The 14,458-nt window shown below is 41.3% G+C and overlaps 1 protein-coding gene across 1 annotated transcript in view; it reads left to right on the top strand.

The window, feature by feature from the left end:
• Positions 1–14,458, top strand: part of ntsr1 (neurotensin receptor 1 (high affinity)) — a 68,408-nt gene that overhangs the window by 35,434 nt on the left and 18,516 nt on the right. The window contains exon 2 of the mRNA XM_034218510.1: positions 2,060–2,261. Coding sequence (XP_034074401.1) covers positions 2,060–2,261 — 202 coding nt within the window. The remainder of the gene's footprint in view (positions 1–2,059; positions 2,262–14,458) is intronic.

Here is a 14,458-nt window from a genome sequence, read left to right as displayed (position 1 = left end):
TAAGCCAATTTCTGATGTCCATTTTGTCATTCAAACAGAAATGGGAGTCTACAGAATGCACAATAAACAAATCCAGAATAGGCGGCAGAGTGTGACGCTGTGATTGGTCTAAATGGGGACGAATCACAAATCACAACAGACACATGCATTTATTTGACGTAGCCTGGTGCCTGCGATTTTTTTTTTTAGTTCTGACATCACATACATCGTAGCATAAAAGTTCACAGTTTATTTATAATTAAAAAAATAAAATATATTTTTTAATTTTTATAAATAATAAAAAACGTGTTTATTGGGGGAGGGCAGGAATGTCAAATGGGAGGGCCTGGCCCTCCCACGGCACCGGGCATGGCTGCAGCACCTCTTTTCACCCTCTGTCTGAAACCAGAGCCCAGTCTGCTCTGATTGGTTAGCTGGCCGGCTCTGTTGTGTAAGGTGTTATCACACCAGACGCAAACCGAAAGTTCACCTCACGTACTCGCGCTGACTGTGGCATCATTTGTGCTTACTAGCGTCACTGAAACTAGAAGTGCCAGCGAGGAGGTGGACTCTTCTCCATGTAGATACCAACAACATTATTTATCGCTAAAGATGAACAAATGTAGCTCTCGCAAATGAAGTGTGGCCGCCTCATTGCATTGACTTTACATGAAATTGCGCACAGAAAACTGTTGGAGCGAAAAATCCCTCTGGAGGGAACACAGGGATTTTAGCCTTTGTGCACAAAAACCTATAGAACACACTACAGGAAAGGGAAACCCCCCAAAAAGCAGAATATAACTCTCATAGTGACTCCATACAGTGACAAAGTTGCTCTGGAGCCAGCAGTCATTACAGATTTATCATATCTCAACAATTTCCACTGCTCACTTCAATCTCCCTTTTTTGTTTTCTAAAAGAAAATTTGGATCAAGGTTGGCAATGCGACTTAATTGAGTGTTATTGAGTAGAGTTTTCAAAAATGATCAAAGGAGAGCTGCATTAGAGTGGTTGAAAAGCAAAAAAGTGGTCAAGATGTTCTGTTTGTCAGTGATTCATGATGCTGTCACACACTTCACCTGTTCTGCCCTCTCTGTCTGCTCAACTGTGTCGAATGGATTCTCCAGGATTTGCTTTCAAGAAAGAATTTGCAATATTTTGTTTTGATATGACAATTTTCATTCCAATTAACTGACAAAAGACTGACTTTTGATGTAGAATCAAACTAAATGAAGAATATACATGAATGGAACATACACTCATATTACAAATGATTGGGAATTATTAAATGTACATTAAACTGGATGAAAGGGTATGGAAGATGCTTAGTATATGGAGAAAAGGTTTATTCTTTCTCCCTCTTTTCTCTCATTTAACTCTTAAGTCTTATTTTTCTTTTATCACCTACAATTGTATTTGTGCTTCTACATATTTTTCATATCTTACCAAATTACTTGTGATTCAGAAGAGTATCACTGTCCATTGATAAGGCACACATTGTTATGTTCAAATACATAATTCAGGCAATATCTCAAGTGCACATTTCACGATTTCTTCGATGTTACCCATATGCTAAAAAAGATTTTCATTGACATATTTTAAACAATTTTAAGGTCCACAATTATCTATTTCTCTGATTATGCCACAGAAATCCTCCTTGCCAGCTTTTGGACCCAAATATTATTTTACCTTCTTGGTTGTAAATATCTATTAATTCTAGCTTTTTTTCTTCTTCTTGCTTTCTTTTATTTAGTTTTGATCTTGCCTATGTTTGCTTTTGTGTTTTGTGTGTATTGAAATGTGTTGTTTTGTGTGTAATAATAATTGTTCTGTGTTTGTTAAAATAAGGGGTTATTGAAGCCTTTAAGACTTAATTTCTCTCTTGCACAGCATTTCAGTATTCCCTATTAGTGCTTTGTATCCTAATAATGCAACAAACAAACCCACTAAACTAATCAACATTGCTAAATGACTAACTTGGACCAAATCATTGTGATGGGCCAACCCACCATGTTGGGAACCACTGACACACTATGTGTTTACCTGACCTTCACAAGTGTTCTGCCCCTCCTCCCAACAGGTCAACGCGTTCCTGTCTTTTGTGATCCCCATGGTGGTCATATCTACGCTGAACGGGGTCATAGCCAATCAGCTGCTTCGAATGTTCCGGGAGGCGGAGCAAGAAAACCGAGTCTGCATCGTTGGAGGAAATCCCACCATGCTGAACGTCACTGTGGAGCCCAACCGCGCTCAGTCACTCCGCCATGGGGTTCTCGTTCTCCGTAAGTGGACACACACACACACACTATAGGAAATGTGAAGTGAGCAACACCAAGTCGGCCATCTTTGAAGCTGCAACTGTAGACATACCATTACGGGGAAGCTAGGTAGCATTGACCCTTTACTTCAATTTTTTTAAAACATTGTTGTTAAGCACAGCTAATCCCAGCACTAACGAACAAAACTGTTTTCCGTTTCATTTGTTTCCAACGTGGAAATGTACGAGGGAGACAGAGCTATCATCAGCAAGAGACCCTGAATGGTTTGGGTGGCAGCCATCTGCTGACTGTTTAATGTCAAAATAATTGCTGAACAGTAACACAAACCACTAAGAGGGAATGAGACTTTATTAAATTCTGATGCAAAACGGCTGACAGACGATGGGTGAAAGTGAATAGATATTTGCCACCTCTGCCGTTGCTACAGTCACCCTATACAAAAGGAAAGGAGGTTATTATTATGTGTTAGTGTCATGGATAGCTCTTCATGTCACTTGTAATAGTGCATTTTAGTATTTTAAATTGATAAATCAATGAATTACTTCAATCCATTAAAATGGTCAGTTACGCATTATGCACAGATTTACATGAACATATTTCAGCTGTTCGCGCACAACCACAATATATGGAAGTAGGAATGCAGGCTACGAGTTATTTTGATTAGTGAAAAATCTTTGCTTGGATGCAGTCTCACTTCTAACCTTAGGTTACACACACTTATGTTCTGTTTGGGACTTATTTCAATTCAGTTTCAATTAGTGTGGACAAAAAGACACACAATGGTTAGATTTATGCGTGATCCGAATTGTTTTCAGGTGGATTATGTGCCTATTTCATAGTCATGACCTCGTTTGGTCCAACCAGATGGAACAGTAGAACATCTGCGGAAACAGTTGTATTTATCCTGGTGCTTATTTTTTAAAAAGCGTTACATTCTGGTCTCCTCTGTGAATATATATATCAATGTATTTAACCCAGAGTTACGACTTTTGTCATCTGACTTTATTCTTGTTATATTACAACTTTTTAAAATAAAATCAAGACTTACCCTAAAAAAATGTAGATTTTCTTTCCTCATCCGCAATTACTCAGATTCGATTGAAATGAACAGCAGGAGAGACAGCACACCCACTAATGTTTCATTCACACATACACGTTCACACGCATGCACACTTCAACACTTTTAAACATCAACTTGGGTGCTCCATCAAACTGTCAGTAATCTGCACTTCACTCACCTCAGTGGAGTAAATTCAACCTATTCCTCACTCTAATCTAGTCAGTGATGGAGTGCTGTATCAAACCAACATTATAAATAACATGCTGATTGTCATTTTTTTAAACAACATACTAATCACTTCATTTGAATTCAAACTGCTACCATTACATTTGAGATATTACTTTTGATAAGAATAGCTAGATTTTCATTATTATAAAATGCTAAACCAACATTTTGACAATTCCTTGTTAACAGTATAACTTAACTTGATTTAAAGGGACCCTATTATGTACATTTGTGGGTTCATATTTGTATCGTGTGCCTATACTGTGAGATGCCTCCATCCTTTAATGTTAAAAAATGTTCAAAAAGAAACCAGAGCCCAGTCTGCTCTGATCGGTTAGCTGGCTGGCTCTGTTGTGATTAGTCAACCGCTTAGAGATGTCCCACCCTTAGCCTCAGGTACAATGTTGTACAATTTTGTGTTTGTGTCAAATATGACCGATATGACCTTACATCAATCTTAAATATTGTGTTTTACATTTGATTGCTTCAAGGCCTTATGATATCCCCAGTGGTGTAGTGGGCGTTGGACGCGGGGGTACGCCGTACCCCCACTTATTTGGAGCATGATCTTTTTTTTAATAGTCTAATAAATATAAAATCATTGCCAGTCTTATCAGTTGCAAGTGTGTATTTGTTGTAATAATGACAAAAACATAATACATTTCACAGTAATTATAATAAAAAATAAAAACGATTTCCTTCAAAAATGATGGTTCGTCATCACGCTCGTGACCCCGCGGCGAGCTGGGGTTGTGTCAGTGACACACCCACGGCCAGCTCACCGCCCGTCGATTTTGCGGCAGCTCTTTCCCTCAAGAACGCTAACGAAAAAGCTCTATAATGGAAGGAAAACGTTTTTTACTTGACTTATTATCTAAAAAGAATATAATTCACAAGAAGAAAGAGGCTAGCAGCACCGAAGCTACAAGTGAAACTGCTACTAGTACTACATCATCAGAAGAGCCGCCTAAAGACGTGGATAATGCTAGCTAACGTGCACGTTAGCTACGCTAGCAACGTTCCCCTGGCTAGCTCAAGCTCATCTTTCCCAGAGGTATGGACGGAGGAGATGTGGCGGAGGAAACAAGAGGCTACCCGTGGATAGACTGCAAAGCTGGGAAACTGGGCTGCGGTTCATCCATTTCGGATTTATCAGTCTTCAAAACGCAAGGTGTGTGTGTGTGTGTGTGTGTGTGTGTGTGTGTGTGTGTGTGTGTGTGTGTGTGTGTGTGTGTGTGTGTGTGTGTGTGTGGTGTGTGTGTGTGTGTGTGTGTGTGTGTGTGTGTGTGTGTGTGTGTGTGTGTGTGTGTGTGTGTGTGTGTGTGTGTGTGTGTGTGTGTGTGTGTGTGTGTGTGTGTGTGTGTGTGTGTGTGTGTGAGAAGCAGTCTGCTTATTTGCAATGTAGGCTAGACCTAATCAGAATAATTTCAAGTCCAGATTCAATGTTGGCATTAGTAGGCTATATTTTTCGTTTCGTTTATTTAATAAGTTAATTTCAGGACAACTTTGGGAATTTTGTTTGTTTGTTATGAGTTTTAAATATATTTTGAAAGTGGAGATAGAGAGAAGCAGCGCTGTCTGCTTAGTTGTAGTTTATGCAATTTAGGCTTATAAATTGTTGTAATTTATGTGCCAGTGTGTCCATGGTTTTGAGTCTGTGTGTGTGTTGAGCGCAGCGCTGTCTGCTTTTTGAAGTACAGTAACTAAAGTAGGACTAAGCATACCGGTAGTTTCTGTGGACCTGTCTGCCCGTTTTGTGAGTGCACTGCGCGCTTGCGCACTTGTGTGGCATTGTTTGGGATGACCTAATTAAAATAGCGTCCCCCCAGTAAAAAAATCCCCACTACACCACTGGATATCCCCCACAGTAGGCATTTGAACAAACTATTGCTGATCATCCCTATCATGAATTCTGTGTGGTTTAGTCAACTTTGTTACACCTATGGTGTTCCTGTTAAAAAATGACCATCATAGAATATTCACTGCCGTTTTTCATGTAAACCAGTAGTCTGAGACATTGATTACAGCTTAAATAAAATGTGGTGATGATTACTGTTTTTTTTTGTGTTAATGAAAGAGCAGTTAGACTGGTCAAATTTGACGGGGCACAAAAAGTAAGGGGGAAGAAATGGACACGACTGGAGGGTTAAGCTCTGTCTCTAATAGATATCTCATGACAATGCTGACATTCCATTAGGGATGTGTAATTAAATGCATTGTGCATTTCTATAATGGTTCAGCTATAATGGTTCAGCTATAATGGTTCGCTGCCATTGTTCTGACCTATGTCATCATATCACAGATTAAATCAGATTAGTGTAGTAGCCAGAGAGTTGTGCCTCTAATACGCAGTTACTGCTGTTCTTTCCCTAAGCGTCAAGGGTACTGTTGCACTTTAGTGACGCCCTAATTAGATTGGTATTGCCATTCAATTTTAATTACGGGAAAATTATTTCTCATACTATTTTGACTGTGATTGGCATCTCTATGACACAGATGTCCTGTCGAGCCTGACTGTAATGCGCTTCACGTTCTGTACTCATTAATTATGAGACTGAGACATTGACCCGATAGGGGCACAGACATATTCCCCCTCTTGACTCCCCCTTCTATCCCTTTCTCTGTCCTTCTTTAACTTAATTAGAACAGCCCTCTATCTGTGTTTGTGGATGTGTGTGGGTGGATTACAGCAATTATTCTAGGAACATTGAACCAGTGAACGAACAGGGGACATTTGGAGGGCCACTGTTGGACATGATCTAAATCAAGAAATAAATCATAAAATAAAATAAAAAGAACCGTATAATCTTTAAAGAAAAAAAAGTAAGGAAAAATTAAAGAAATCAGAGTAAAGTTCCAAATAAAACAGTTATTAGGTTTTAAAAGCACAAGATTTCAAGAAATTGAAGAAGTGTGTGTGTGTGTGTGTGTGTGTGTGTGTTGTGTGTGTGTGTGTTGGTGTGTGGTGTGTGTGTGTGTGTGTGTGTGTGTGTGTGTGGTGTGTGTGTGTGTGTGTGTGTGTGTGTGTGTGTGTGTGTGTGTGTGTGTGTGTGTGTGTGTGTGTGTGTGTGTGTGTGTGTGTGTGTGTGTGTGTTGTGTGTGTGTGTGTGTGTGTGTGTGTGTGGTGTGTGTGTGTGTGTGTGTGTGTGTGGTGTGTGTGTGTGTGTGTGTGTGTGTTGATGGTGTCCCTATGTGTGAGCTGAGCAGACAGTGCTGCACCATTCTGTCTCTGGTAAACATCTTAAATTGCTGTGTGGGCTCCAATTTTGTTAAATTGACTCAAAGTGCCCTTTTGAAGCTTGATGAGTGCAAAAATAGTCCATCTAAAGAGAGAGCTCCAGAAAAGGCATCCAAATGTCTTCAGTTTAGGTTCACTTGAATCAATGCAGGAGGCAGATTTTATGTATGGGGTTAGGGTTGGAACATCTAAACAGGGTAAGGTTTAACTACACAAATTAACAGAACTTTAGCTGCAATCTTTCATAAAACAATAAATATTATTAAATGTCACATCACATTATTGGCCTGTGAGATTGTATGACGTATAGTTTTTTAAACTGTGAGTCTGTTAGGTGGGATTACATTAGGGCATAATTTGTGTTGGGAACAAAGCTAAATATTGTAGTAATGTCATATTTCAGTCTTCACTAGATGGTTGAGATATGTGCTTAAAGAGCTGAGGCAGCAGACGGTGGATTAACAAGGTTTCATCGCTATTGTTTCTCATAAACAGCTGTATTATGTTGTGTTAGTGTGTATGATCACCAAATGACAAAGACAAATTGAGTTCTGAGAGCACATCTGCCATGCTGGAATTATCTCTGGGCCAATTAGATCCCTGTCTGCTGCTAGTTCATTGATGGGCTGAGTCGGTGTAGCGCGAAGACGAACACACATTTCAACACTGGAACCATTCCTGGCTCCGTCCACTGGACTACGCTGCTGGAGTGTGTCTTTGTATTTATTATTTTACTGCTTAATCATGTTCTTGTTCAAGGTATATTTAAAGGACTTTTAAAATGTGCACACACTCATACGTTCATCACGGAATAGAGCACAATCAGTGCGAAGCGTTGGCGTAGTGGTGGGCTGAGAGTTTATTTTCAAGTGTCGTCCGAAGAATACTATCTGTAGAAAATCTCACCACAGAACCAAGAAAAAGAAAAAGCACATGTATGTAAGACAGTTATGTAATCTCTTCTCACAGGCATACAAGCTGGCACTCTGTCTGTTGGATCTCTGTTGTGTGGCTGGCCTATCATGCAGTGATAAATGCCCCTTTTTAAGGTGTGATTCCTGCAATGTCGGAGATTGGACCTTAGAATAGATCGGTGAACTAAAATGATGGTTTTACAGTAATTTATCATAATTGCCCTGTGGTGACAAGTCCATAGACCCATCTTTCTACATGTAGTTGTTGGCAGTGGGGGAGGGGATTAGCTGGAGCTCCATTAGGTTCTGTGTAGGGAGGCTTGATACAAGTGTTATGTTAAACTGCTACAATTTTGGAGAGAATAAATGAATCCAGTCAGTAGGGGCTTGGACTGTGAGCCGTAGGGTCGCCGGTTCAAGTCCCCGACCAGACCTAAATATTGAGTGTGGACTGCTACGTGGAGAGGTCACCTCCTGCCTTGCCGTGGTGCCGTGGAGGAAGGCACCGGACACCCCCTTCCCCCTCACTCCCATTGCTCCCCGGGCACTGTACAATAGCTGCACACAGCTCCTAGTACTAGACTCCTGGTACTAGGATGGGTTAAATGCAGAGAACACATTTCACTGTGTGCTCTGCATGTGTCACCATTAAAGAGGGTTTCATCCCTCCGATTCTATTCTATGTGAATCTTGACAGTTCATCCCAGGGATATAAATTAGTGTATGCTTTTTGGTTTTATCTTTCCTGTGGTGTGTTCTATAGGTTTTTGTGCATGTAAATGGTCTGCAAAAGCTAAAATCCCATAGTTCCCTCAAGAGGAAGTTTCTCTCCCACACACTCCCCCTCTGCCTGTCCTAGTGACATCACTATTTATTACATGGCTTAGTTGAATACTCGATTCTGATTGGTCAATTCAGAACAAGTGATACGTTGTTAATCCAGTAGTACAGACCGCTGTCAAGGATTTATTGACCGTTGTTAAGGACGCTCACATCTGCAGAAAGAAGTCCGGTCCATTTAACTGTATACAGTTTGGCCGAAAACAGTTTTTCCGTTGTCTACCGTCTGAGACCAACATGGAGGATTTTAATATTAATTGTAAAGGTCCCATGTCATGGCCATTTCTACTGATCATAATTCCATTGTTGAAGTATACTAGAATATATTTATACTGTGCAATTTTCCAAAATCACATTGGTTTTTCATACAGCATCTCTGTATAGTATGTATATTCACTCTCTGTCCTAAACGGCTTATTAGAGCTCCTGCCCCCCCCCCCCTCCCAATGAGTCCAGTGGCTGTCTGCGAGACAGCGAGACACAGCGAAACTCAGCCTGAACACACACACACCCGCAGCCTGGCTGGGAGTTTGTGTGTGTGCTCACACACAGACTCACAGCCTCGCCGTGTCCCGCCGTCTCAGGGAGGAGAAATCGGCGGAGCTGCAGCTGAGTGTGTGTGTGTAACGGCTCTGTGGACGTAACATAACGGCTCCACGGATTGGTCCATTTGGACCAATGGGTCCATTTGGGTATGGGCACGTCACTGTACCCAGGAAGAAAACAATGAAAAAAGAGAAATCTCCAATGAAGCGTTCTGGGGCAGCATAGACAGGTCTTTTCTGTCGTTTCTTTGTTGAGAATGTGGCCTTGTAATAAGCGGGATAATGTGCAGCGACTTGATCTGATCAAGATCCCTCCGCTTCGCGTCGGGCTCCTGATCAGCCTGTCGGCTGTTCTTTTACCCATAATGACCGCCTCGCTGCACATTATCCCTTAACAATAACACATGCTCCTCTATTGGCTAGCGCTCCAACACATTACGACAGCAGAAGTACGTGATACGCTATGGGACGGGACATTTCAAACAGAATTGTAAGTAGTTGACTACTCACAACAGAGCAGACCAGCTAACCAATCAGAGCAGACTGGGCTCTGGTTTCAGACAGAAGATGCAAAGAGGTGCTGTACAGGCAGTACGAGCAAAATAAAGAGCTTTTTGAACATTAAAGCATGGAGACATGTCACAGTAAAGACACAAAATGCAATTATGAACCTGAAACTGAGCATGATATCTCTTCTTTATCCCCCAGATTTTGATAAATGTTCTGACAAATAAACACAATTATTGATTCTTAAATGTTAGGCTGTCAACATGCTTTGCGGTCATGGTTAGATTATTCGTAATTCAGTGGTTCAGATGAATTTAGGGAAACCATAAGCATCAAAGAATAATTCATTCAGATGAGCCGGCATGTTTAATAAGGCAGACAGAGAAAATGTTTGACCCCCTACCTTTGAAGCTGTAATTAAGTCTAAATCTGTGTCCAAGAAAACATTAGAAGTATTTTGCTCGGTCTGCAGCACTTCAACGTCCAAACACATATTGTAGTCGTAGTGCGTCGGTGGAGGTAGAAAGTCTTCCAACAAACGCAAGGATTTTAATTCAATCTCCAGCCTCTGCAATCAACATATTACGGAGCCCCCTAGGGGACATGGAGGAGAAGAAAAAAATGTTTTGCGAGATCTCGCTGTAGTTTGGACAACCCTGATGTAAACTGAACAAAACTATAAATGCAACACTTTTGTTTTTGCTCCCATTTTTCATGAGATGAACTCAAAGATCTAAAACATTTTCTATACACAAAATAACCATTTCTCTCAAATATTGTTCACAAATCTGAAAAAATCTGTGATAGTGAGCACTTCTCCTTTGCCGAGATAATCCATCCCACCTCACAGGTGTGGCATATCAAGATGCTGATTAGACAGCATGATTATTGCATAGGTGTGCCTTAGGCTGGCCACAATAAAAGGCCACTCTAAAATGTTCAGTTTTATCACACAGCACAATGCCACAGATGTCGCAAGTTTTGAGGGAGCGTGCAATTGGCATGCTGACAGCAGGAATGTCCACCAGAGCTGTTGCCCATTAATTGAATGTTCATTTCTCTACCATAAGCCGTCTCCAAAGGCGTGTCATAGAATTTGGCAGTACATCCAACCGGCCTCACAACCGCAGACCACGTGTAACCACACCAGCCCAGGACCTCCACATCCAGCATGTTCACCTCCAAGATCGTCTGAGACCAGCCACTCGGAAAGCTGCTGCAACAATCGGTTTCCAAAGAATTTCTGCACAAACTGTCAGAAACCGTCTCAGGGAAGCTCATCTGCATGCTCGTCGTCCTCATCGGGGTCTCGACCTGACTCCGGTTCGTCGTCGTTACCGACTTGAGTGGGCAAATGCTCACATTCGATGGCGTCTGGCACGTTGCAGAGGTGTTCTCTTCACGGATGAATCCCGGTTTTCACTGTTCAGGGCAGATGGCAGACAGCGTGTGTGGCGTCGTGTGGGTGAGCGGTTTTCTGATGTCATTGTTGTGAATCGAGTGGCCCATGATGGTGGTGGGGTTATGGTATGGGCAGGCGTATGTTATGGACGACGAACACAGGTGCATTTTATTGATGGCATTGTGAATGCACAGAGATTCCGTGACGAGATCCTTAGGCCCATTGTTGTGCCATTCATCCACGACCATCACCTCATGTTGCAGCATGATAATGCACGGCCCCATATTGCAAGGATCTGTACACAATTCCTGGAGGCTGAAAACATCCCAGTTCTTGCATGACCAGCATACTTACCGGACATGTCACCCATTGAGCATGTTTGGGATGCTCTGGATCGGCGTATACGACAGCGTGTTCCAGTTCCTGCCAATATCCAGAAACTTCGCACAGCCATTGAAGAGGAGTGGACCAACATTCCACAGGCCACAATCAACAACCTGATCAACTCTATGCGAAGGAGATGTGTTGCACTGCGTGAGGCAAATGGTGGTCACACCAGATACTGACTGGTTTTCGGACCCCCCCAGACCCCCCCAATAAAGCAAAACTGCACGTTTCAGAGTGGCCTTTTATTGTGGCCAGCCTAAGGCACACCTGTGCAATAATCATGCTGTCTAATCAGCATCTTGATATGTCACACCTGTGAGGTGGGATGGATTATCTCGGCAAAGGAGAAGTGCTCACTATCACAGATTTTTTCAGATTTGTGAACAATATTTGAGAGAAATGGTTATTTTGTGTATATAGAAAATGTTTTAGATCTTTGAGTTCATCTCATGAAAAATGGGAGCAAAAACAAAAGTGTTGCATTTATATTTGTGTTCAGTGTAGTATGAGCAGCAATGTACTATTGATGTGTGAAAGGGGTTTGGTTAGTAATTTAAAATAGTTTGAAATAAAAAAGCCTGAAAAATATTTTAAAGCATATTTATTCAAAATAAGTGTTATACTGTAACAGCAACATAACCATTGATGTGTTATTAGCCTGTTGAACCCCATCGGCCCGCCCCGGGCGGAAAAACGCATCATCTGCAGGAAACAGCGTCTGAGGGCTTCTTAACATTAAATAAACCATGAATGTTTCATATCCATGTAATGGGAATAAACTCAGCTAACTGATCTTCTTTTTTTTTTTTGCAAAAAAAACCACAAAGCTAACGCTGAGCCTCTGAATTAGCCCCGTGCGAAAAAATGCTAACGCCGTTTGCACAGAAAACATGGTATAACACCCTTATTACTTATCTGCACATCCAACATATCGATTAGCATCGTGAGAATACACAGAATCAATAGGTATCTATATAATCCCTCCATGATAAGAACTCGCGACATTATAAACAAAAACAGACATCACAACATGTGGCGCTAGGTAGCGAACACGGCAATATGTCTTACCTTTGTCGTTGTCTGATCAAAAGTTGTCTTCAATGGCATTAAAACGATAAAAATGCTGCTAAAGGTTAATCCATTGGTTACTCCAATCCAAGTCTGTGTCACTTTGAAATGATTTCTGATAATCCATCAGCAATAAACCTACTTTTAAGTTTTCAGATTTCAGAGCGTGAGACAGGTTTCGCTTTAGGCAAACTGCATGCGCATAACCCCCACTTCACAATGGTAACGTTGGTGTGTATGTGGAAATTCCCCTTCAACTCTATTGGCTCTAACGGTTAAAAAGAGATGTCAATCAGCAAAATCGACCTATGGGTTCCAGAGAAATGGCAAAAACGCCCATTTCCACCCAAATGACCCCAGAGGTGGAGTTCTTTTTGCTAAACCTCTCTAAAAAGGTCAAATGTCATGGTTTTCACTATAAGTAAATAATAATCTTTGGACGGACACTATAATTTACAGTGTTTTACTATGTTCAATCTGAATTTTCTTTAAAATAAAAAACAGCTATATTGATTCTGACTTTTCTACATCCAACTCACAGGTTTATCATTACTTTGAGAAAAAAGATTATTAATTTTCCCCTTTTTAGAAGTGTAGTTATGGTCATTTGTTCTGGAAATGTCATTTTCGAGCCTGAAACCTGAAAAACAGGGATGGGGTTTAACAGGTTAAGAGATTTTGGTAGCACTACATCTTCAACATTTTTTGAATTTATTTAATTTTTCTGAGTATATATTTCTGGCGTTGCAGTTTGTAGACGGTCCCTAAGCACTCCTCTCTCCTCCAGCTGCAGACTGTGACCAATTATTGATGACGGCGCGTATCGAACTGTTCTGATAAAAACGACTCTGTTGCTCGTTGTCTACCTTGCTATGCTTGTAAAGTCACGTTGTTCGTATTTTTACAACGTTATGTTCATGAGCTATACTTATGTGAAACCCGTGCCTATTGCCAAGCACTGATGTTATATCTTTATATTTTAGGCCAAGCTCAAAGTAAAAATCGATGAACTGCTCCATTGTTGTGGTTTCTGTGTTGCCGAACTGACCCGGAAGTACATTGAGCTAAAAGAAAAGTATTGCGAGATCTCGCAAAGGTTTTGATATCTCGCAATACTTTTTTTTTGCAACCAATTTTTTTCTCCATGTCCCCTAGGGGGCTCCGTAACATATCGATGTTTCCTTGGGCAATATACAGTGGAGGGAATAAGTATTTGATCCCTTGCAGATTTTGTAAGTTTGCCCACTTACAAAGATTAACAGTCCATAATTGTAATGGTAGGTTTATTTTACTCATGAGAGTAAGAATATCAGAAAGAAAATCCAGAAATTGACATTATATAAAAGATAAAAATAGATTTGCATTTAACTGTGGGAAATAAGTATTTGATCCCCTTGCAAAACATGTGTTAGTATTTGGTGGAGAAACCCTTGTTGGACACACAGAGGTCAGACGCTTCTTGTAGTTAGTCTCCAGGTCTGTGCACATCTCAGGAAGGATGTTGGTCCACTCCTCTCTGAAGATCCTCTCAAAATCCTTCAGGTTTTGAGGCTGATGCTTGGCATCTTGAAGCTTCAGCTCCCTCCACAGATTTTCTATGGGATTAAAGTCCGGAGACTGGCTAGGCCCCTCCATCACCTAAATGTGCTTCTTTTTTGGCCACTCCTGTGTTGCCTTGGCCATATGTTCAGGGTCATTGTCCTGTTGGAAGACCCATCCATGACCCATCTTCAGTGTCCTGGCTGAGGGAAGGAGGCTATCGGCCAATATTTTACAGTGCATGGCCCCTTCCATCCTCTCCTCGATGCAGTGAAGTCGTCCTGTCCCCTTAGCAGAGAAACACCCCCAAAGCATAATGTTTCCACCTCCATGCTTGACGATGGGGATGGTGTTCTTGGAGCTATAGTCAGCATCTCTCTTCCTCCAAACACGGCGTGTCGAGTTGATGCCAAATATCTCGATGTTCACATCACTTCGACATCACCTTCTCCCAAGCCTTCTCTGAATCACTCAG

This window comes from Gymnodraco acuticeps, unplaced genomic scaffold (genome assembly GCF_902827175.1).
Source record: "Gymnodraco acuticeps unplaced genomic scaffold, fGymAcu1.1, whole genome shotgun sequence".
NCBI lineage: Eukaryota > Metazoa > Chordata > Actinopteri > Perciformes > Bathydraconidae > Gymnodraco > Gymnodraco acuticeps.
The sequence above is the reverse complement of the archived record's forward strand: the minus strand, read 5'-3'. Positions and strand labels throughout refer to the sequence as shown.